Source organism: Diceros bicornis, chromosome 12 (genome assembly GCF_020826845.1).
Source record: "Diceros bicornis minor isolate mBicDic1 chromosome 12, mDicBic1.mat.cur, whole genome shotgun sequence".
NCBI lineage: Eukaryota > Metazoa > Chordata > Mammalia > Perissodactyla > Rhinocerotidae > Diceros > Diceros bicornis.
In genome coordinates this window covers 65,601,919-65,628,973 of record NC_080751.1, presented here as the reverse complement: position 1 = coordinate 65,628,973, position 27,055 = coordinate 65,601,919, and the positions used below count along the sequence as shown (strand labels likewise).

Genomic DNA, 27,055 nt, shown 5'->3' with positions numbered 1-27,055 from the left:
CTGTCGGGCATAATGCTCTATTTCCTCTGCTCTGGTCTGATACCAGTCCACAGCCTTCTCTACTGTAAGCTGGCTTGTCCTGTACCTCAGTAACTCAGGCTGGGCAGCATACAAGAATTCACTTTCATCCTGGAGACTTGGTTCAACCACCATTCTGGAAAGCACAAAAGGAACAATTAATAACTTACTGGAATGCAGGGAAAAATTATAATTTTGTGAATGAGAGAGAGACAGAGACAGAGAGACAGGGACGGAGACAGGGAGAGAGTGGTTATAGAGACAGGGAGTATGTATGTATCGGTGGGGGGGTGTGTTTGTTTTCTTGTATGTATGTGCACACTTACAAGACAAATGAGACATTTTTAGGACGTGTAATTTATTTTCCTATTAGTTTTCCCGATTTAAAATATCAGAATGGACAATAAATCAAAAAAACTATGCCAAAAATCAATCAAGTAAGTATTAAAAAAATCAAAATCACCCTGGGAAGCTTTTACAAAATGCACATGGGTAGGTGCCTGCCACAGACCTACTAAATCAAAATTACCAGTGATGGCCAGCCAAGCCTAGTTTAGGAAAAACAGCCCCAGGCGATTCCAATTCAAATATAAATTATGAAATCTTGTTTTACATGTTCATAAATATAAGAGGAAATACGCCTGATTCATGTTGATAATATACCTTTACAAAGTGTCAGTAACATGGTGCTGCACTGACATTTGCAAAATTCAGAACTACTCTATACCACTCGCCAACAGGAGCAAAAGAGAAAAAACATCAAGAGGAATGTACACAAGGACAGCGTCACACAGATCACAGATTATGAGTTTTTATGAGGATGATCCTGGCCAATTTCCTTACAAGGCTAAGGACTAAAAAATAAAAAAATTACACTAAGATATTTCAGATAGACATATGGAAAAATGCTGCGTCCCATTAGGGACATTCATTCATCTACAGTAAGTAGGTAGTAAATGACAAGGGGTAGAATTGTTACTATTACAAGGCAGGGGCTTTGGAGCCAGAACTGAGGCTGAAGCACAATTCCATCACTGAAAGCTGTGAGACCCTGCATAAACTACTCAGCTAAATCTAGTCTAAGATTCACGTTATTCACATAAAAAAAGGGAATAACACTATGCAAGAATATTCAAAATAATATTAAGAAAGTACATAGAGAACACTGGCACAGAGCAGGTGCTTAATTTTTATTGATAGGTATTATTTTTATGGGAATTATTAGTAGCTATAATAATATATGACCAGACACAAAGCCCATAAATACTTGGGCATTTTATCCACATGCCTTAGACAACCTACTGTGCTTATAATTGGTAGTCCTTTACTTACCTAGTCTCACAACTGCCATTAACTATCTGACCAGTGATTTTTCCCCATCACTGCCACACAAAAATCCCATCACTTCCCCTGAAACATTCCCTTTAAAAAAGCTGCCCTATTTCAGCAGGGAAAAATACCCATAAGCAACTCTGAGTTCCTTTGATATATTTTTCAGTCCTTATTTCCCTTTCATTACCATTTGATAGAATTTAACTACTTTCTCCTTCCAGAAACATGCTGCTCTTTCATTCCAGTATGCCCTATACCATCATGACTTCTCTCATCTTTCTGGCTGCTCTTTTTCAGTCATCTTGCTAGAATATCCTCTTCTAGCTGACCATTAAATACTAGCTCTATCAAATGCTTAGTCCAGCTCTCTTCTCACTCTATGGATCTAGGTCTCCCCTTCAACTCTACAATATAAATTATCACAGACATTATAAAATCTACCATATTTTTACCCCTAACCCAGAACTCACCTAGAGACTCCAAAATCTTCCTGCTATTTGCTCTTAGATATTTCAAAGTGATTTCAAATGCAACAAGATCAAAACTGAATTCATGATATCCTCAGGTGATATAGTAATCTTTTTAAAAACAGAAACCTAATTATATCATCCCACTGCCTACACTTTTATAGCTTGTAAACTGCCTTAAAATATTCTAGCCTCACCAGGTGCCAATCTCACTTTTGTCCTGTATACTTCAACAATACATGCCTTATTTTCAGTCCTTGAAAGGGGCCTTGCCTTGAACCTTCCAACACGCTCTTCCCTCTGCTTAGAACACTGCCTCCTCTCATTTGCCAAACTCATCCTCCACTGAGTTAAATCCTATTCATCCTTCAAACCTCAGATTTCGCATCACTTCCACAGTAACATCTTCCTTGGCCTCCACCAAGTTTAGTCTCCCCATCATAGGCTCCCAGTGAACCCTGAGCTTCTCTCTCACAGCACTCATCACATTAGTAACTGACAGCAGCAGCCTCTTTCCTGCTAGATTACGTACTTCATGAGTACAGGTACTGCGTGGTTTTCTTCCTTCAATATTCTTGAATCTAACAGAGGGAAGACATTAATTAAAAGAAAAGGCAACGAGATATGGCCTGTACTACTGAAAATTTGTATGGTCTTCAAAAGCATATTTTGCTCTGTCAAACTTTTCCAGGTTTTTCATTTTTATTGTTTTAGGAGCTCCAGCACAGCAAGTTTTGCTTACATTTTAGCTTGCTGTGCCTAGTCTGAGAATAAATGCCCTCATTCCACTTATCTACTTGTTAGAATCATAAAAAGGCATAGGCTAAGGAGAAGTGAGAAGTAGCAGACAAATGCGGCAGTGATACCTTGTTAAAAGCACCATCTTAAATTGACAGAAATGCAATCAACAGTATCATCACACCTTTCCCCACTTCCATATCCACTGGCATCAACCTCCCTTCTTTTCCAATTTATCTACCTCTCCAATCTCTCATTACAATTGGTAAATAAGGACTTCTAGTTAAATATGGCTGATACATACGATGCATTAAGCTACACTTTCTCCTGAAACTCCACTGAAATGACAGTAAAATATTTTTAAAAGGGAGTAGGGGGCATACAAACACTCAAGGAGGATCGCGGTACACAGAGTAAAAAGAAACTAAACCATTATCTTCCATTCTATAAACTCCACAGTTAATGGCCAGCACTAAAAAACCAAGAAGTAGCTACATAATTATGTTATTCAGAGATTAGAGTAAATACCAAACAATCATTTAAAAGAATGAAAGTAGTTCGCTTCTAGAGAGCATGACATAGAAGAAGAGAAACAAAGGACTATGGGTTTTGGATATTGCTTTTTAATTTTTTTTTTAAACAAGTTTTGTAGAAAACTTTAACTCTATGAACTATATGCAAATATAAACAACTTTAATAAAAATTAAATTAAAAACAAATAATTTTTTAAAAGCAAATAACACCAACAACACAGCAGGACATTCCATTGCTATTACACTAAAACTCATTGAAATGGAAAAGGTAACTAAGAGTTACATATTCTATTAACTCAGATATCAAAAGTGAAAGAAACAAAATGAAGGGAAGAAGACACTGGCATCATGGCAGTGGGAGAGGATCCCTATGTCTCTCCCCTTCAATTTACAGCAAATAAAGCATCGATAACCCAACAAAGGCTACACTGCCAAACACACCATGACGTTGGTACATACGGAGGTGGGTGGTTTGGAGCACAAAGAGGAGGTGAACCGGAGGAAAAGCAGAGGCAGTGCCCAGGATCCTGTCCCTTCAGCCACGATAGCTGAGCCAGTCACCCCAGCCTCAGAGAATCCAGTGGACAGCAGAGGAGGCACGCAAACAACTCCAGCCCCCCAGTCATGGCAGCGCCTGCAGCCATGGGGAGCAAAGTAGCAACAAAGGTGGAGCCCCACGCCATAACTCAGAGCCTGGTAACAGCAGTGGAGGCGCGCACATGGAAACAGCCTCCCAAACACAGTGGTGCATGCAGCCACAAGGAAACAAGCAACAGTAGAGACGTTACCCAACAATCCAGCTCACTCCCCACTCTCCCCCGTCTCCCACCACCACGGCAGTGGCTCAGTCCCAAGTGATCCCAGACACGGCAGAGGCATCAGCCATCCCTATACCCCCAGTAACAAAGCCAACGACTGCAGCAACGCTGGCAACAAGGCATCAGTGACCCCCCAGAAGCACAGGCGGCGATGACAAGAGTACCAGCGACACCCCTAATAGAGGTGATGGAGGGTGAAAACTGCCAACCACCAAATATAGCCAGAGGCAGCTCAGGTAAGAGAAACCAAAAACTGTTGATATAGCATCACCTACTAAAAAAAACAAAAAAAAAAGGCCTCTACTCTCCAATCGGTTGAATAGTTAGAATCAAAACAAACAAAGCTATACCTAAATTTAAAAAGTGTTCCCTACAATAAATGTGCCAACAGAGGAATAACTCATCAAGCAACAAGAAGAGCCGTGGTAATGTGGCATCAAAAAATAAATAAATAACAATTCACCAGAAACCAAACATCAAGTCATGAAAGATTGTGATCTAACTGACAAAGAATTCAAAGTAGCTGTTATGAAGAAACTCAAAAAGCTATAAGAAGACTCAGAAAGGCAGTTCAATGAGATCAGGAATAAAATTAATCAACAGAAGAAAAACTTTACCAAAGAGATTGAAACTCTAAAACAGAACCAAACAGAAGTTGAGGAGCTGAAGAACTCAATAAATGAGACCAAGAATAAAGTAGAAAGCATTGGAAATCAAGCAGACTATATGGAAGACAGAATTAGTGAACTCAAAGATAGAAACCTAGAAATGATGCAGGTAGAAGAGGAGAGAGAACAAAGATTTTTCAAAAAATGAAATTCTATGAGAATTATCCAACTCCATTAGAAAGGCCAATATGAGAATAATGGGTATCCCAGGAGAGGAAGAGAGAAGGGAGCAGAGAGCTTATTTAAAGAAATAATAGCTGAGAACTTCCCAAACTTCGCGAAAAAATTAGATATAGAAATCCAAGAAGCTAACAGAACACCCAATTATATCAACGCAAAAAGACCTCTCCAAGACACATGACAATAAAACTGTCAAAATTCAATGACAAAGAAAGAATATAAAAAGCAGCCAGGGGGAGAAAAACAATAACCTACAAGGGAACCACAATTAAGCTTATTAGCAGATTTCTTAGCAGAATTCTATAGACCAGGAGAGAGTGGTATGATATATTCAAAATATTGAAAGATAAAAATTGTCAGCCAAGCATACTTTATCCAGTAAAGTTATAGAAGAAATAAAGGCTTTCCCACACAACAAAAGCTGAGGGAGTTCATCACCACTAGACTTACAAGAAATGTTGAAAGGAGCTCTCCTACCTGAAAGGAAAAGGCATAGGTATACAAAACTTTGAGCAAGGTGATAAATAGACAGATAGAATCAGAAAACTGCAACTCTATATCCGAATAGGATGGTAAACAATTATAACATAAAGGTTAAAGGGAAAGAAAGCATTAAAAATAACTATAAGCACTTCAATTTGGCAACAAACTCATAACATAAAAAGGGATAATTTGCAAGAACAAAAACATAGAAGGGGAAAAGAAAAATGAACGAACCTATATAGGCAAATAAAAGTAAGATGATATCAGCAGAAAAAGAACTATCTTATCTATGAAAACTTTTATACAAACCTCATGACAACCAAAAAATAAAAATTCAGAGCAGAGACACAAAACATAAAAAAAGAAGAAACCAAGAAAAACATCACAGAAAACAATCCAACTGAAATGGCTGAGATAAACACAAGGAAAAAGAATGGAAATATAGAGCAATCAGAAAACAAAAGATAAAATGGCAGTTTTAAGTCCTCATATATCAGTAATTGCCCTAAATGTAAATAGATTGAATTCACCAACCAAAAAACACAGAGTGGATAAATAGATTAAAAAATAAGACCCAACAATATGCTGCCTCCAGCAGACCTATCTCAACTCTAAAGACAAACATAGGCTCAAAATGAAGAGATGAAAGATGATACTCCAAGCAAATGGCAACCAAAAGAAAGCAGGTGTAGCCATACTTACATCAGACAGACTTCAAGCCAAAAAGATAAGAGGAGGCAAAGATAGATATTGTATAATGATAAAAGGAACAATCCATCAAGAAAACATACCATTTATTAATATATCTGCACCTAACATAAGAGCACCAAAATATATAAAACAATTATTAACAGACCTAAAAGGAGAAATTGACAGCAACACATTAATAGTAGGGGACGTTAATACCCCACTTACATCAATGTATAGATCATGCAGACAGAAAGTCAACAAGGAAACATCAGTGTTAAATGAAACATTAGACCAGATGGACATAATTAGATATATATACAAAACATTCCAGCGAAAAGTAGCAGAATACAGTCTTCTCAAGTGCACATGGAACATTCTCAAGGATAGACCATATGTTGTGAAACAAAACAAGTCTCAGTAAATTTAAGAATTGAAGTCATATCAAGCATCTTTTCCAACCACAACAGTATGAAACTAGAAATCAACTACAAGAAGACAGATGGAAAAGTCACAAATATGTGAAGACTAAATAACACCCTACTGAATAGATATTGGATCAACAAAGAAATCAAAGGAGACTTCAAAAAATACCTGGAGACAAATGAAAATAAAAACACACATACCAAAATCTATGGGATTTGGCAAAAGTGGTACTAAGAGGGAAGTTTATAGTAATACGGGCCTTCCTCAAGAAACAAAAAAAACCTCAAATAAACAATCTAATATTACACCTAAAGGAGCTAGAAAAAGAAGAACAAAAGAAGCCCAAAATCAGCAGAAGGAAAGAAATAAAAATCAGGATGGAAATACAGACTAAAAAGACCATAGAAAAGATCAACGAAACTAAGAGCTAGTTCTTTGAGAAGATGAACAAAACTGACAAACATTTAGCTAGACTCACTAAGAAAAAAAGAAAGAAGAGTCAATAAATCAAATCAGAAACAAAAGAGGAGAAATTACAATGAATACCACAGAAATACAAAGGATTATTAAGAGGATACTACAAAACACTATATGCCAACAAACTGGCAACCTAGAAGAAATGGTTAAATTCCTAGAATCATACAATCTTCCAAAACTGAGTCAAGAAGAAACAGAGAATCTGAATAGACAAATCACTAGTAAGAAGAGTGAAACAATAATCAAAAACATCCCCAAAATCAAAAGTACATGACCAGATGGCTTCTCTGGTGAATTCTACCAAACATTCAAAAGAGATTTAATGTCTATCATTCTCAAACTCTTCCAAAAAATTGAACAGGAGGGGATGCTTCCTAACTCATTTTATGAGGCCAATATTATTCTGGTATCAAAACCAGACAAGGACAACACAAAAAAAGAAAATTACAGGCCAATATCACTGATGAACAAAGATGCCCAAATCCTCAACAAACTATTAGCAAATCAAATACAACAATACATTAAAAGGATCATACACCATGATCAAGTGGGATTTATTCCAAGGAGGCAAGGATGGTTCAACATCTGCAAATCAATCAATGTGATACACCACATTAACATAAGGAAGAACAAAAATCATATGATCATCTCAATAGATGCAGAGAAAGCATTCGACACCATATAGCATCCATTTATGATAAGAACTCTGAATAAAATGGGTATAGAAGGAAAGTACCTCAACATAATAAAGGCCATATATGACAAACCCACAGCTAACATCATATTGAATGGTAAAAAAACTGAAAGCTATCCCTCCAAGAACAAGGATGCCTACTCCCACTACTCTTATTCAACATGCTATTAAAAGTCCTAGCCAGAGCAATAAGCGAAGAAAAAGAAATAAAAGGATCCAGATTGGAAAGGAAGAAATAAAGCTGTCACTATTTGCAGATGACATGATTTTATATGTAGAAAACTCTAAAGAATCTACCAAAAAACTATTAGAAATAATAAATACAGTAAAGTTGCAGAGTACAAAATCAACATACAAAAATCAGTAGTGTTTCTATACACTAACAACAAATTAGCAGAAAGAGAAATCAAGAAAACAATCTCATTTACAACAGCAACAAAAAGAATAAAATACCTAGGGTTAAATTTAACCAAGGACTGAAAGACCTGTACACTGAAAACTATAAGACATTCTTGAATGACATGGAAGAAGACATAAAGAAATGGAAAGATATTCCGTGCTCATGGATTGGAAGAATTAACATAGTTAAAATGTCCATATTACCTAAAGCAATCTACAGATTCAACACAATCCCTATCAAAATCCCAAGGACATTTTTCACAGAAATAGAATAAGGACTCCTAAAATTTATATGGAACAACAAAAGACCCCAAATAGCCAAAGCAATCCTGAGAAAAAAGAACAAAGCTAGAAGTATACACTCTCTGATTTCAAACTACACTAGAAAGCTATAGTAATCAAAACAGGATGGTACTGGCAGAAAAAGAGACACACAGATCAAAAGAATAGAATTGAGAGCCCAGACATAAATCCATATATCTATGGGCAGCTAATTTTTGCAAAGGAGCCAAGAACATACAACGGAGAAAGGAAAGTTTCTTCAATAAGTGTTGCTGGGAAAACTGGACAGCCGCATGCAAAAGAATGAAAGTAGACCATTATCTTACACCATGGAACATTCTCAAGGATAGACCATATGTTGGGAAACAAAGCAAGCCTCAATAAATTTAAGAAGATTGAAATCATAACAAGCATCTTTTCAGACCATAATGCTATGACACTGGAAATCAACCAAGAAAAAAAAACTGGGGAAGTGACAAAAATGTGGAGATTAAACAACATGCTACTGAACAATCAATGGATCATTGAAGAAATTAAAGGAGAAATCAAAAAATATCTAGAAACAAACGAAAATGAAAATATGCCATACCAAATCATATGGGATGCAGCAAAAGCGGTCCTGAGAGGGAAACTCATAGCAATACGAGCCCACCTTAACACAAAAGAAAAAGCCCAAATAGGCAACCTTAAATTACACCTAACAGAACTAGAAAAAGAAGAACAAACAAAGCCCAGTCAGCAGAAGGAGAGAAATAACAAAAATCAGAGCAGAAATAAATGAAATTGAGACCAAAAAAACAGTAGAAAGGATTAATGAAACAAAGAGTTGCTTCTTTGAGAAGATAAACAAAACTGACAAACCCTTAGCCAGACTTACTAAGAAAAAAAGAGGAAAGGCTCAAGTAAATAAAATTAGAAATGAAAGAGGAGAAATTACAACAGATAGGACGGAAATACATAGGATTATAAGAGAATACTATGAGAAATTATACGCCAACAAATTGGACAATCTAGAAGAAATGGATAAATTCCTAGACTCGTACAACTTCCCAAAACTGAACCAAGAAAAAATGGAGAATGTGAATAGATCAATCACAAGTAAAGAGATTGAAATAGTAATCAAAAACCTACCAAAAAATAAAAGTCCAGGACCAGATGACTTCTCTGGTGAATTTTACAAAACATTCAAAGAAGATTTAATACCCATCCTTCTTAAACTAATCCAAAAAATAGAGGAAGATGGAACACTTCCTAAATCATGCTATGAGGCCAACATCACCCTGATACCAAAGCCAGACAAAGACAATACAAAGAAGGAAAATTACAGGTCAATATCACTGATGAACATAGATGCAAAAATCCTCAACAAAATATGGGCAAACTGAATACAGCAATACATTAAAAAGATCATACACCATGATCAAGTGGGATTTACACCAGGGACGCAAGGATAGTTCAACATCCGCAAATCAAGCAATGTGATATACCACATCAACAAAACAAAGAATAAAAACCACATGGTCATCTAAATAGATGCAGAGAAGGCATTTGACAAGATAGAACATCCATTTATGATAAAAACTCTCAACAAAATGGGAATAGAAGGAAAGTACATCAACATAATAAAGGCTATTTATGACAAACCCACAGCCAACATCATACTCAACGGGGCAAGACTGAAAGCCATTCCTCTAAGAACAGGAACGAGGCAGGGCTGCCCACTCTCACCACTCTTACTCAACATAGTACTGGAGGTTTTGGGAGAGCAATTAGACAAGAAAAAGGAATAAAAGGAATCCAAATCAGCAATGAAGAAGTGAAACTCTCACTATTTGCATATGACATGGTTTTATATATAGAAAACCCCAAAGAATCCGTTGGAAAACTATTAGAAATAATCAACAACTACAGCAAAGTCGCAGGGTACAAAATCAATCTACGAAAATCAGTTGCATTTCTGTATGCTAATAATGAACTAACAGAAAGAGAGCTCAAAAAGATAATACCACTTACAATTGCATCAAAAAGAATAAAATATCTAGGAATGAATCTTACCAAGGAGGTGAAAGACCTATACAATGAAAACTACAAGACATTATTGAAAGAAATCAATGATGACATAGAGAAATGGAAAGACATCCCATGCACATGGATTGGAAGAATAAAACAGCTAAAATGTCTATATTACCTAAAGCAATCTACAGATTCAATGCAATCCCAATCAGAATCCCAATAACAGACTTCACAGAAATAGAAAAAAGAATATTAAAATTCATATGGGGCAACAAAAGACCCCGAATAGCTAAAGCAATCCTAAGAAAAAAGAACAAAGCTGGAGGCATCACAATCCCTGACTTCAAAACATACTACAAAGCAATAGTAATCAAAACAGCATCGTACTGGCACAAAAACAGACACACAGATCAATGGGACAGAATTGAAAGCCCAGAAATAAAACCACACACATACGGAAAGCTAATTTTCGACAAAGGAGCTAAGATCATACAATGGAGAAAGGAAAGTCTCTTCAATAAATGGTGTTGGGAAAACTGGACAGCCACATGCAAAAGAATGAAAGTGGACCATCTGCTATCGCCATTCACAAAAATTAACTCAAAATGGATCAAAGACCTGAAGCTGAGACCTCAAACTATAAAACTCATAGAAGAAAATACAGGCAACACACTATTTGACATTGGTCATACCAGGAATCTTTTCAGATGAATGCCTACCCAGACTAGGGAAACTAAAGAAAAAATAAGCAAGTGGGACTTTATCAGATTAAAGAGCTTCTACAAGACAAATGAAACCAGAATTAAGATGAACACACAACCCATCAGCTGGGAGAGAATATTTGCAAAACATATATCTGACAAGGGGTTAATCCCCATAATATATAAAGAACTCACATTACTAAACAACAGAAAAACAAACAACCCGATCAAAAAATGGACAGAGGAAATGAACAGACACTTCTCCAAAGAAGATATACAGATGGCCAATAGGCATATGAAAAGATGTTCAACATCACTAATCATCAGGGAAATGCAAATCAAAACAACACTAACCTATCACCTCATGCCTGTTAGAATGGCTATAAACACCAAGACAAAAATCAACAAATGCTGGAGAGGATGTGGAGGAACAGGAACCCTCATACACAGCGGGTGGGAATGCAAACTGGTGCAGCCTCTATGGAAAACAGTATGGAGATTCCTCAAAGAATTAAAAATAGAAACACCCTATGACTCAGCTATCCCACTACTGGGAATCTATCCAACGAACCTGAAATCAACAATCCAAAGAGGCTTATGCACCCCTATGTTCATTGCAGTGTTATTCACTATAGCGAAGAAGTGGAAGCAACCTAAGTGTCCCTCGACTGATGACTGAATCAAGAAGATGTGGCATATATATACAATGGAATACTACTCAGCCATAAAAAAAGATAAAATCATCCCATTTGCAACAACATGGATGGGCCTGGAGGGTATTATGTTAAGTGAAATAAGCCAGAAAGAGAAAGACAAACACTGCATGATCTAACTCATATGTGGAATATAAACCAACACATGGACACAGAAAACTGTATTGTGGTTACCAGGGGCAATGGCGGGCTGGGGTGGGCACAAGGGGTGAAGGGAGACATGGTAATGGACAAACAAAAACATACAACCCAAAATTTCACAATGTTATAAACTATTAAAACATCAATAAAAAAAATTTAACATAATTAAGTAAAGCCAAGTTTTTGAAAGAACTTCACACAAACTCCCTCGATCTGGGACCACCATCAAGTAAGTGATCGTACACCGCACACCACCTGCACAGGGCCTTCTATTCATCCATCCCACAAAGAAATGAAGACCCCTCGTGCTGGCTCATTCTTACCTGCACTCCAACTCCTCGCACCAATCTTTCTCTCGGTGTTGACGTTCATGCCAAGGAATGACCATCAAGGAGTCACCTTTATAACTTAAATTAAAAAAAAAAAATACATAAGCATTTTATTTTTTATTTTTTTTTTTAAAGATTTTATTTATTTATTTTTTCCCCCTCAAAGCCCCAGTAGATAGTTGTATGTCGTAGCTGTAAATCCTTCTAGTTGCTGTATGTGGGACACGGCCTCAGCATGGCCGGAGAAGCAGTGCCTAGGTGGGCGCCCAGGATCCGAACCTGGGCCGCCAGCAGCGGAGCGCACGCACTCAACCGCCAAGCCACTGGGCCGGCCCAACATAAGCATTTTAAATACATATTACCTCAATGATTGGCTATACAAGGAAGATGACGCAAAAAGTATCTCTGTAACCTTAAATCCCCAAGGTTTCTATTTATGGTATGTTAAGTGGTACATAATACATATACTACATATCCTATACAATATGTAAATGAAAAATAGCAAATTGCTGATTTCTCTTCGATCATAAAATGGTTCAAAAAGAAAAGAAGAATTCAAAACAAAAAATTTGGCAAGAAACTAAAGGATGCTATGGGTATGTGCTCATTCACACATTCTAAAACATTTATCAAGAGCCCATATTTTATGTTCTTAATATCAACATAAACGGTCCCTTACCCTCAAAAAGCTTACAACCTAACTTCCTGTGATCATAGAAATGTTCTATAACTATGCTATCCAATACGGTAACCTCTAGCTACGCTTACATGTACTAAGTACTTGAAATATGGCACTGATGCTAAGAAAGAGAACTTTAATTTTATTTAATTTTAATTAAAATTTACATAGCCATGTGTAGGTAGTGGCTACCATATTGGACAGCATAGACCTAGAGGATAGGTAATATCAAGAGTGAAGAAATGACTTTGCAGGTTAAAAATATCACTGACAGAAGGAAAATCTAAAAGAGGCAAAGATAAGGCCTGATTGGATGGAATTAAGAATAAATTAGAAAGGAAAAGTGAGGTAAAGACAGTATGGTAACATAGCAGAGCAATGTGCTACAAATCAGGAGGCAAGGGAAATATAAACACATCTGTCTTTTAACTAGCTATGCAGTGTTTGGCACATGACTTCAAACATTATCAAACAAAACAAAGCACTTCAAACTATCTCTAAGAGTCTTTTAGCTCTAATATTCCATAAATCCATGAAAGCAATTGAAACACTCTGAATTAAGAATAAAGACAAAAATTTAAAAAACAAATTTCAATTGCTTTACTTTTTTATAGTTCAATAAAACATTTCCTCTCATATTTCTGAGTATGGATAGCAGCATTTTCCTAAAATTTATCACAGCCCCAGAGAAAGGGTCACACTTTATTATATTATTACGTTATATTTTGCACTTTCTTATCTTACTAGGTTATGAAACATGCCTTCCACAAGCAACACTTCATAAACGTTTGAAAATCATCTTGGTGAAGAGAATAGTCCTCATGTAAAAGGTCAGAGGAGACCACTGGAGGGTGTTAGCGTAGAAGAGGAAGCTCAAAAGGTCTGGGAGTGTGTAGTGCTGATTCATCAATCAACAGCACCCCCTTGCAGTTGTTATTATTGGTGCAAATTATCCAAAGTCAAAGTTCTCCATTAGACATATCCAATAATAAATTTATTATACCATATTTTTACAACATCGCATTTTACCCACTTTTTAGCTATGTAGCTAAAAAGTAACGTCCATGTAACCTCCTAGCAAACTATGTAGCAGAGACACACTTTTGAAGGCATTTGAGTTCATATTTTTAAATTTCTGAATCATACAGATGATTATTTAGAATGGATGCCAGAAGCACATAATTCATTTGTTACCAAGTTAAAAACTGTTTTATTTTCTTCCATGTCAATAACTAATATTTTATTATAGACCACTGAAATGAAAAGTAAACAAGATACCATTTGGATAAAATGATGATGAGAATGCTCACTCTTCCAACATAAGAATAAATTATAGCAATGAATTGAGGAACAAGGGAAAAAACAAACCCAGCAAACTATGACTGTCTTTTCTAATTAAAGCAGACACAGTTCCATAAGCTACACAAAATGTTTTCTAAAAGAATTTTAGAAAAATTGTTGAGATCTGTATTTTCTACACAGAGTACATTTTAGATACACGAGTTATTCCTAAAATGACTAGCAATGGCATGGGCCTCAGCAAAATCACATTTATTTGGTATTTAAGACTAGAAAGCTGTAAAAATTTGTTAAGCTTCACTGAACAGAAATGGGTAAGAAAACAAACCTATTTTTATCAAAACATATACTAAAGACAAACTCTGCTAAGAGGCCCACTCCAAAAGGTAGACCTGAAGAGTCCTGGGTTAATAAAGTATTTGTGCTGCATTTTCAAGGCAAAGCACAACTAAATTTTTTTAGTTTTTCAATGTGCTGATCACCACTGAAACACAGTCATGAGCCGCAATAACGACGTTCCAGTTAACGACAGACCACATATACAACCGTGGTCCCAAAGATTAGTAGCATATAGCCTATGTGTGTAGTAGACTACACATCTAGGCGTGTGTAAGGGCACTCTATGATATTCACATAATGACAAAATCACCTAACGATGCATTTCTCCGAACGTATCCCCATTGTTAAGCAATGCATGACTGTAATAATAAGAGTACTAGTAGTAGTATACCAACGATGATGATCAGCAACAACAATCTTTAACATTTACTGATCTCTTACTATGGACCAGACAGTAGGAAATGCTTCTAACATACAAAACCTCATTTAGTCCTAACAATCTGATATAGTAGGTGATGTTACCTTCCTCACATTATAATGAGAAAACTGATGCCTAACTTAACTTGCCCCTCCTCATAAAGCTAATCAATGACAGAGCCAGGCTTTGAACACAACCAGTTAGAATCCAAAGCTTACACCTGTAGCCAGCATACCATACTGCCTCCAGAAAAGAGACAGGGGCTAGAATCCAGCCCCCAAGCACAAACGCATCCTCATTTCCACTATTCTGCTTCACATATCAGAGCCACCAGGTTAGATTTGTGCATGGCAGGCAGAGGGCAATTTCAGCCTTCCCAATATCTAATTCAGACAAACCAATAAGGACCATTTACATGCACAGTTAAAGGGCACATCAAACTATGATATAAAACCAACCTCAACAACAGTAAATTACTAGTCTCATGAAAATAACTTTTACCAAATATGGCTTGATCTTAGGTCTGATCACCAACGCTTACATAAAAACAAAAAACCTTCTTTCTGCTCTTTCATTTTCTTACAGGATGTTTCTACAAAGCAAATTATTTTAAAACAAATTTTAGGAGTTTAAAATGCTTGCTATAAAAACACCATAAGTTCTTTACCATGCTTCAAATGATAGCATTTAAGAAATACACAGGACTTCCTCCTCAACCAGAGTATAAATTCTTTGAGGGCAGAATTTGTGTCTGTTTTGTCTACCGCCATATCCTCAGCACCTAAAATAGTGCCTGGCATTTAGCAGACTCTAAAATAATATGTGTCAATTGAATTTATTAATTGACAGCAAAACAAAGTTTGTTTTTTTAAGCGATCTCATGAGTATCACAAAAATTCAAAATTGGAATAGAGCAATGAAAGGGGACAGTTTGTTCATAAAAAACAGATATGTCAAGGAGGTACATCTATATGGAAACTGTAGATCTGAGAGTGAGAAGAAGAATGCTTTCCTAACACAGATAATGAAACCGACGGAAGGACAAGCTATACCAGTAATGGTACACAGCTACAATCCAGATAGTTGGACATGTCATTATACTTCAAGGGAAAAAAATATTTCAGAATACATTTCCCTAAATTTCACCATTCTTTACACTTCAAAATAATTGACTAGTTCTGTCATTACCTTTTAAACAATGCCCAAATTTTTGCTACTTATTCTTTCATTAGGTAAGCAGAATGACAGAATGCTTAATAAAATTCAGAGAAAATCTTTTTCATTAATTCTGTTCACAACAAAAATATTAGTCATGTAAATTAATCCCTAAATGGGTTAGGTGAATTTGTGCTCAAAAAAACCTAGAAAACATACTGCTCCTTCTAAAGAACTATAAAAAGTTTGGTTAGTTGCAAAACTTACACTTTGAATCCAAAGTTCTATAAACACAAAATAACATTTACATATGCTTTATTTCATCTTTTTCTTCTATTGTTTCCAATTTGCTTGGGAAGTCTTAAAACTTAAATGCATCATCCCCACTAAAAAATGGAAGCACGTGGTAAACTTAAATTATCTCTTTACAAAATAATAGCTGCTTTTGCTTAATTTTAGGATTCTTTATATTAGAACCCTATTCATTGTTTTATTCCAAACAATAAACTTTGCTGGTTTCATCTGAAGGTAACATTTACTGTCAGCAGGATAGGAATGAATATAACAAGTTCTATTATGTTCAACTATTCTCTCATCAATTATTTCTCACACTAAATATAAATGTTTTATTTCAAAGAAATTTTATCAAAAATAAACTTACACAAAGTCCTTTTATGCATGTTCTATGTCTTGGAAACAAAAGGCTAAATAGACAGTGGGTTACTACTAATTGCCACCTTTTATGCACTGGTTTTAAGACACGGAGTTATATTTATTTCTATTATTTAACATAGAAGAAAATGTTCTGGCAAATAAAGGCCAAAAAATAATAGTAATTTGGGCCTACATATATAACTACACTGTGGTTACCATCACTGAATAAGTCAAAATTGATCTGAAACTCAATAGGAAAACAATCTAGAAGCTATTTATCACTCAGAATGCCAATTTGGAAAAAAGCTATCTAAAGGTATCATTCAAAGTTCCCTTCTGTACCAATGGGATTTGATTTCACTAATAAATGACTTAGAAAATAGAGCAGAGACTAATAAGATATCCTGAAACTTACTAATATTCTCAGATGTTAGCCATGTGCAAAAGAGACAAGGGTGAAAACACCACCACCCTGGGACTTGGATTCCCCTCCTCCCACCACTAGCTTAACTTCTAGGACCAGGTGCATCATCTCTTTAGTAAATACTGTGATATTACCTGTCCAAAAGGAAAATGAGACTAAAGCAAATATTTTCTTGAATTCCTACCCATGATAAGTGAGAGCTGCTGTTAGAAGTCTAACCTCTGTGATAACTGTGACTCCACCCTTCACAGCTGTGCACCTTGATCAAGTTATTCAATCTGCCTGTGCTGCAATTTCCTCATTAGTGAAACTGGGATAATATTAATTTCATTTGGATTTGGGGAAGATAAAATTAGTATACATAAAGCCTTCAGAATAGCATAAGGTATATAGTGTTTAACCATCATAAAAAGCATCATTATTATTAATACCAGCAAAGTTTTTCATGGGTAGTGAAATATAAGATATAAGCAACTGGTTGACATTTTAAGACTACTTTATGATAAATAGTAACACCATATTAATAATCATATCAATGATTATATTTACAAATACCTAACAAATGCAATACAAATACCTAACAAATGCAATAAACTCCACTGACACCATCCTGAGTATACGGCACCTGTCCAAGGCAATAAACAGTAATAAGAAAATGTGATGAGCTGATTTATGAGGTAGAAATAAGCAACAATTTCCAAAAGGCATCTTCTCTCTCCCAAATGTTTAAAATCAAGTTTGAAAATAAATTTTTAACCATGAGCAAAGGATGATTTGATTATTTCTGAGAAGAACTAGTTTGTAAAATCACTAAAGATTAAGGGAAAGTCACAAACTCTAATAAAGAACCATTGAAGAATTTTCCAGAAAAGTTCGTTAAATAAGTGAGAAAGGTTGCTTTTTTCGTGTGTGTGTGAGGAAGATCAGCCCTGAGCTAACATCCATGCCAATCCTCCTCTGTATGCTGAGGAAGACTGGCCCTGGGCTAATATCGGTGCCCATCTTCCTCTACTTTATATGGGATGCCACCACAGCATGGCCTGACAAGCGGTGCGTCGGTGCGCGCCCAGGATCCGAACCCGGGCCGCCAGCAACGGAGCACGCGCACTTAACCACTACACCACAGGGCCGGCCCCACAAGGTTGCTTTGTACAAAGGTGTTTAATGTCAACAAAACCAGGAGCAAAGGATAAATAGAGACGTCAATGATATGAAAAATGCACCCCTACACCACCACCACTATCACCTGCCCCTTGGACAGATGACTCTTAATTTTGAAGAAGAGCCACTGAAGGTCGTCACGACAATGAAGAATACCTATGCTTGCTACAAGTTGCTAGGAAAAAAAAAGTCATCCTCAAACCCAATTTCAATGGCCTATACTTTAACAAGAATAAGCTAAAATGGAAAACATAAAAAAGTCCCCAAATAAAACAGTTAACACAATAATTTTAACAATCAGCATTTGGTGTTATACTCATAACAAATATTTATAAATTCATGTTTTATTTTTTCGATGATTTTCATATTTATAATATTGCACCTATGGAAAACAGGGGCTCAACATAAAATTTATGAATTACAACTTTCATTTAGAGTAATCAACTATAAATTTGGAGTTGCCAGTATTTCACTCAGTGAGTGAGAATGCATATTAAATGTGATGATGCTAAAAGATCTGAGGTCTAAGAGTCAACTAAGGATTAATGGGGACTATCCTCATACTAGGGAGGCCCAAAAGTACATGTCCACAACTACCTAAAGGGAGTTAATATGAGAGAAATCCAGTCAATTTCACTCCCTATTCTCTGTTACTTAGACTGACACAGAACCAATAGAGAGACTAACAATGAGGCCCTTATTTCACATTACTTAGAGACAACAAGACCATGACAAATCTTCTTTGGTCTATTAATCAAATCGGAAAAACTTTCCAGGACAAAGATACAAGTACATGACATCTGAATTTATCAACTACAAAACTAATGAAATGCACCAAAATGTTCATGAATTGTATCTGTGTACATTATAAATCCTGACTCTATATAAGGTTATAGTGCTAATGGAGTCTGAACAAATGCATTAGGAAGGCAAAGAAGAATATTTTTTTATCTCCCTTTTATTCATATCACCAAAACAACAGCACAAACAACGACTATGCAGACCCCAAGCCACAGGATCTTGATTTCTTGACTGAAGATTGATTTCCTCACTGTTACCCTTCAAAATCCCTGCATTATTCTTACTTCTAGGCCTGTGTTGAATGGGCATTTCACACACTATCTATAAAGCTACCCAACTTTGCCCCGACTATGGCTGACACTTATACAGTGCTTAGTATGTGTGAAGATAAATATAAACTTCTAAGTAACTGCGTGTGTGTGTGTGTGTGTGTGTGTGTGTGTGTGTGTATTCAGCAGTCCTAAGAGAGAGACAATATTATCTTTTCCATTTTACAGTAGAGGAAACAGAAATGTTAAGTAACTTGTCCAAAGTCACACAGCCAAAAACCTACACCTGGGATTTGACCCCAGGCAGTCTGTTTCCAGTCTGTGCTCTGAGACACTACAATGTCCCACATAACTGAATCCCACCTTTTACAGATCAAATCCCTACTTCTCTCAGTCGTTTCTATGACCATTAAAGGCCAGATTGCTTTCTTTCTGTTCTAAATCCTCACTACTTATAACTGGACAATTCATCTGGCATTCACTCCTATTTAACCTTACGATAATACATATGTGGTATATTCTCATGTTTTCCTGGTGTTCTTATCTATTACTTTCTTAAGTTCCTGGAGTTCTTATCTACTATTTTCTTAAGTTCCTAGTATATATTTTGTCTCCCCACTAAAAATAAATATTCCTTTTTTACTCCTTAGCATCCAACACAACTCCTAGCAGTGTTATATGCACAGCAATAAAATATGAATAATAATTTTAAATAAATTTATATAAATGCATTACTTAATTTAATCCTCATATACCCCATAAATTACATATTACAATTATAAATTTGCAAGTAAGTAAACTATATGAGCTTAAAAGTCATCATTGACTTACTGAATGAATGAATAAATGACTGAATGATCAGGAGGAACAGATCCATTGGTATTCTTTTAATTCTAAAATAGAAGCTCTCAAAAACAAAACAAAAAAAACTCTTAAGAACTAGACAGATAAGATTTAATCAAGCTGTAAAACTTATCTGAACAACAAATGAAAAATATAAAAGCCAACTTAAGAGGAAGACTACATAGCTAAGACCGTGTAGGTAACTCTTTCAGCATTTATCCACCGCTAATATAATTTCTGAATACATGTCTTTCAGAGTAGGGGCACTTTATACCCTCAGTACCTAACTGAGAGAAGGATTTCAGCAAAACGATTCAGGCAAATAATTAATTAGCAAGCTTCTTCAAGAAAGAATAATTAATACGAACACATAATAGGAAACATTGTGTTACTCTAACTGCTAAAAAACTCTTCATAGAAAGAAAAAATTATATTTCAAAAACTAAGTTTTGTAATGGCAATAGGAAGAAAAAATGTGGATGTAAGACATTTAAAAAGAAAAATCAAAATTACAAATAAGCACTTGAACCTCATCTAAATGGATAGAAAAGTAGTATGACTTGTGGCACACATATTTATAATGTTGCCTTTAACCGTGTCAATCTAGTGTTCATTAGAGGAAAAAAATGAAACCTTCTGTGATGTTCCCAGACAAGCTGATCAGACTTTTCCCACGTTACTAAACCCTGCATGTATTTCTGTGGCTGCTGTCATCACATGGAAATATAATTACTTATTTGTGTGCTCCTTTACTAAACTAAAAGCTCCTTCAAAGCTTTAGTCATTTTATTTCCTTAGTGCAATACCTGGCATTCATTTAAACCTCACCAAATACTTACTGGATGGCTGGCTGGATGTCTGGCTGGCTGGACTGAAGAATGGATAGATGAAAATGAAGAAATAATTGAAAAAACAAAAACTACCCCAAAACCACAGGGTTATTTACAGCTCAAGATCAACATGCTCGCCCTGCGGCTAAAGATTTAGACAGGGTACCTGAGGTTTTTTCAAATGTTTCTGATTTAAAATTTCTAAAATAGACTGTACAACTCCCCATCTGACACCCATGCCATCAGGAACACTGCAGTACTGTACACGGCAGGTGATCTTTGCCTGTGTGTATGAGCATGCGTGAGCACAAAGAGATATGGAATGTCCTAAGCTTTTAATAAGCAAAGAAACACAAAAGGTTGTTTGCTCTGAGATGCTGCTATACAGGTCTATTTACAGTCTTTTCATCATGAATTCTCTGAGTCTAGGCCAAATTACACAGCAGACAGACATACAATCACAACTGAAGAAATGGAAACCCCGAAAACGAACAGGGAGAGGCCCTGCTGTCAATTCCACAGGCTGTGGTTGGGAAGATAATGGCCTAGGTATCTGCAGTGCAGGTAATTCTAACACATCTCTGTTGCTGATGACGTTCAAAGTCAAACTAGAGATTATAGGAAGAGAAAGAAAGAAAAACACTGGAGAATTTGAAGGAAATGGATCTCATTTTAATAAACACTCATTCACAAAATCAAAGGCAGGAAGCAGAGAAGTCGTGAGGGAATCGAGTCTAGAATAACAACAGGCTCCAGATCAACCACAAAGAAGAAACAATATCGAACAAATACCCCTATACCTGCATTTCTAGATCACTTTCTATAATTTTCAGATTAAAGGAAAGCCTTTAATTTAATTATAAATTCAGAAATCCATTTAGATCAACTGCACAGAGAAGCTAACCTTACAGTATACACAGTAAGGTGGTTGGTAGAACTCATATAGTGTGATTAAATAAATCAATACATTATAAGAAAGGACAAAGTATGTTCTATAACAACAGGGATAGGAACTCAACTGGAGAGGTGAACAAACCCAAATGTCCAGCATCCAATAAAAAAATACCATGAGTATAAAAAAGCAGGAATTTATGGCCCCTAACCAGGAGAAAAATCAATTTCTTAAAACAGACCAAGAAACAACAACAATAACATGATAAGGAGAGACAGAGAAAATAAAAAAGACCCAAATCTAACTCCTAGGAATGAAAAATTCAGTAGCTGAGATGAAAAACACACTGATGGCATTACTAGCAGATGCTGTTTAAGAAAAAATTAGTAAATTTATAGATACAGTAATAGAAATTATCCAAAATAAAACACAAAGGGAAAAAAACTGAAAAAAACGAACTGTGAGAAAAGATCAAGTGGCTAACATACATGTAAGTGGGTCCCAAAAAAGAGTGTGTGTACTGGGGATGGGAGTGGGGAGAGAAAAAATAATAAGCATGAACTTCCTAAATTTGGCATAGATCAAAGAAAGTCAATAGTAACCATCAGAATAAACATGAAGAAAACCATAGGACAAACATGAAGAAAACCACATCAAGGCACACCATAATCAAATAGCTCATAACTAGTTATAAAGAAAATCTTAAAAGTATCCAAATAAGACACATGATGCAAAGAGAAACAAAGATAAGAATGACAACACACTTCTCATCAGAAGCAATACAAGCCAGAAAACAGTGGAGCGAAACCTCCGAAGTACTAAAAGAATAAAACTGTCAGTCTAGAATTCTATCCCAGGGAAAACTTTTCAAAAATACAGACTCTCAGACATATAAGAGCAGGAAAAATTCATCACCAGAAGATTAGCACTATAAGAAATGCTAAAGAAAGTCTTTCAGACAGAAGAAACTTGATACCAGATAGAAATCTAGATCTATACAAAGCAATGAAGAGCACTGGAAATGGCAAATAAATGCATAAATATAAAACATACTTTTAATTTAAAACAAAATTACTGTTTAAAGAAAAAACGATAAAAACCTATTGTGGAGTTCATAACATATGTAAAAGTTAGATGTATGACAACAATAGTACAAAAGCCAAAAGGGAGAAAATGGAAAAATACTGTGTAAGGTTCTACATTATACATGAAGTGCTATTATATTATTTGAAAGTAGACTATCATAAGTTAAAGACATATACTATCAACTCTAGAGCAACCACTAAAAAAAAGAAAGTATAACTATTAATCCAATAAAGGAGATTAAATAGAATTATAAAAATACCAATTCAAAAGCAGGCAGGAAAAGAAAAGGGAAACAATGAATAAATGGGACAAAGAGTAAACAAATACCAAAATGTTAGCTTTAAACTGAACCATACTGGACTACATATTAAATATAAATGATCTAATAAGCATGCCAATTAAAAGGCAGAGATGGCCAGATTAGATAAAACAGCAACATTCAACTATATTCTGTCTATAAGAAACACACTTTAAACATAAAAAAACAAAAGGTCAATGTACATCCAGCATTAGAAAAGTAAGAGAAGCATTCAATTTGAAAGACATGAAAAATCTGATCTCTTTTGAGAGGTAAGAATAGTTCTTTACGCTTTTCCACAGCTTAGGTAAAATAGTCCTCATAAACCATTTCACTTGTTTAACAGGCAAAACTAAGCTGTGCTGTTAGAAGTCAAAGTAGTGGTTCTCTTGGGTGAGGTGACTAGAAGAGGGTAAAAGGAGAGGACACAGGGATGCTGGTAACATCTGTTTCTTGTTCACTTTGTGAAAATTCATCAAATTATACATTTGTGACTTGTTCATTTTCCTGTATCTATAATTCATTAAAAAGTTAAATAAGAAACTTCAACTGCATCTGAAACAATGCTCACTAAGCAACTTTTTAATTAATAATTTGGAATCTTAGGTACCCGATACCAGAAAAAAGGGGCACTGTTCTAGATGAGAAACCAAAGCATTGGTGCCATCAGGCAGGAATATTCCCTATCATAATTTTGTATTTTGTTTATCAGTCTTTTGCAAGTCTACCTAATGTACTTAAAACTAAAAGATATCTATATTATGACATTCCTATCAACTTGTACCAAAAGCCTATTGCTGCTGCTGCTACAGCTATAGCCATATACTCTATTACCACAACACAACCATTGCTGTAAAGTGAATGCCAATTCTACGCTGGGAACTGTACTAGATGACATATCTCTTAGGTTACTTAATCATCACATACCTCTTCAATTTCCTTATTTCACACTCGAAGAAACTTAAATTCAGAGAAGCTAAGTGACTTCCCCAAAGTTACACACCTAGCAAGTATCAGGACAAAGACCTACGCCCATATTTCTGACTAAAAGCCTTTGCTCTTTCCAGTGTGCCATACTATCACTTCTCCACATCAAGTATGTGTCAATACCACGTCGTGCAATCCCAACACTTACGTATGTCATTGAATATTTTTTCACATTTCTTACATATAGCATCTACACTTTTAGAGTCAATGAAATTGGTACACACTGAGGTCAAAACATTTCTTAAAATAATGCATATAGTTTGTCTACAAAATTTGAATTTCATTCTTAATAGTATTTTCCTTATTATAAATACAATATTTAAACAGGCTTACCTCTATCAGAAACTGGGAAAAATGTCTCACAGGGTTATTTATATGTTAATTACATATAGCGTGATAAAGAGATTCACTGCTGTTACAGACAAGTATCTACATATTAATGAAATCTTGACTGGAAAAGACATTGTGTGATCAAAAAGAATTATAGGGACTATTTCCCTGAGGTAATTCAACCATTCAGAAGATGTTATAATCTACTTAAGGATCACATGTTCTGAAATTATTGGTCAAGGTATTTTAAGTTTGGAAGAAAATGAATAATGAAAAATCTCATCTCTATGAAAAGAATATCATTTGGTATCAGTAGGTAATGCTGAATCTAGTAACAGATTTTTGCAGGAACAAATTAGTTTAAAAGAAGAAGTACCCTCTCAAAGATTTCCTTCTTTTTTTGTGTGTGTGTGTGAAGAAGACTGGCTCTGAGCTGACATCCATTGCCAATCCTCCTCTTTTTGCTGAGAAAGACTAGCCCCGAGCCAACATCCGTGCCCATCTTCCTCCACTTTGTATGTGGGATGCCGCCACAGCATGACCTGACGAGGGGTGCGTCGGTCCACACCCAGAATCCGAACCTGCGAACCCCGGGCCAACGAAACAGAGCCAGCGAAATCAACCACTACACCACTGGGCCAGACCCCCTCAAAGATTTCTTAATTTCAAATAAAACCATAAACTTTAAACTGTATTAAGCCACATTAAAAACATTTGATAATAGTTATACATACACGAAAATGATAATACTTAAAATTATTTTAAATATAAGTCCTTATTTCAGGACATATTTCACTAACGCCTCTCAATCTTTTGCCTGAAAGCCAGATAATAACCCCTTTTCTGCTTATCTCATAAACATGCTATGAGAATTACATGTGAAACGTAAAATGTTTGTAAATTTTAAAAAATGTTTCATACTCAATCATTTAATGTTTATTGAATAAAAGAGGAAATGAATTAATCAATCAGTATACCTTCATTTCTTTAGTACTTCTAAGAGTACCAGATATATAACAAATATCAATATACTTTCCAAGGCCCATAAAAATTACTCCGAAATAATATTCATTTTTACCTTCTTCAAGAAATTGCCCTAAGTCCATTTCGTTGCTTTAAATAAACAGAAAGACAAGAACTAATTGAGTCACGATCTAACATGCCCACAGTGCCAGGAGACATGCAAACCAATGAACCTACTGGAAGCCCCAACCCTGCTTCTATACAGTTGAGGCTGTTAGGCCCTTTTTTCCTGATCTAAACACCAGGTTATTCTTGGATTCAGAAACTGCCAACACATTCTGCTTTGTAAAGAACTCTCTGTACTCCTCTCTATTGACAGTCACCACACAAGGCCAAATACTTCTTCCAAGCCTAAAATACAAACCAATTTATTGTTTTTTTGCTTACAGCAGTTCAGAAATAAACTGCACATACGAGAATTGAATTTTTGATTAGGTAGCTAATCACCTTTTAAATTTTAAAGGGAAAAGAAACACTTTTATGTTGCCCCTGAGAATCAAAAAGTGAATGCAATGCCCCAATCTCTCCATAATTATTTTATCATCCAAGCTACAGTTTAGATGATATTTCCTTACAAGAGCAAAATTAAGGTGGGAATAGAATGCCCAATAAAAACTTTTTTAAAATTTCAGGGAAGAAAAAAGAAATATTTATAAACAAGACTAGGCTACATAAAAACATAAGCAAAAAGAGATTCATAATTGGTTATTGGAAATCTTCTGCACTAATTCATTGTCAACCAACAAATTAATTGGGAACATCTTTTGGATTCTGTGACTAGACAATATGATAGAGATGAAGACTGAGTAGGTGGAACAACTTCAGGTTAAATATTTATTCAGACAACTCCTTCCTATTCAAACTTCCCAACATCAAAAACATACTCAACCTTCAAGGCCTAGATCAAACTTTACCTCTTCTAAGAAGGCTTTCCTGATTTACCATCCTTGTTAAGAGAAAGTAATCTCTCCCATCTCTAAACCTATCTATACTCCACCTATGACACACTTTTATTTTATGGTAGTTATATCTATACCTAACCTGTCTGAACTTCCCTACTAGATTCTAACTCTTCTGTGAACAGGTACGACATCTGACTCATATTTATATTCACCTACTTAATCTAATATAATGCCTTTATCTGGAACATAAGTATTCCCTAAATTTTTATTAAGATAACACAAAATTTTATATGACTCATCTATCTTTAAAGTGTTCTTTCAACAAAAATAAACTAACATAAAGCAATTTATAAATGCTTTAATTTTTAAATCGGTTTCACATGCACTCATGATTAGTTATAAATTTCACTAAAAAAAAGTTAAAATTCAAAAATCAACATGTGCTTTGCAAGAAACATTAATATTCCTCTTATGGGAGAAAAACTTCCAGAATATTCTTAAAACTAAGAAACTAAGCAAACAGTAATTGATTCTGGTACTATCTTCTGTTACCTTTCAGACAAAAA

At 35.4% G+C, this 27,055-nt stretch overlaps 1 protein-coding gene across 1 annotated transcript in view; it reads right to left on the bottom strand.

The window, feature by feature from the left end:
* The window catches only part of NBAS (NBAS subunit of NRZ tethering complex), a 328,999-nt gene that overhangs the window by 200,848 nt on the left and 101,096 nt on the right, over positions 1–27,055 (bottom strand). Inside the window, exons 22-23 of the mRNA XM_058551762.1 lie at positions 12,094–12,177; positions 1–154 (exon numbers count right to left, since the gene is read on the bottom strand). Of these exons, the coding sequence (XP_058407745.1) occupies positions 1–154; positions 12,094–12,177 (238 nt within the window). The remainder of the gene's footprint in view (positions 155–12,093; positions 12,178–27,055) is intronic.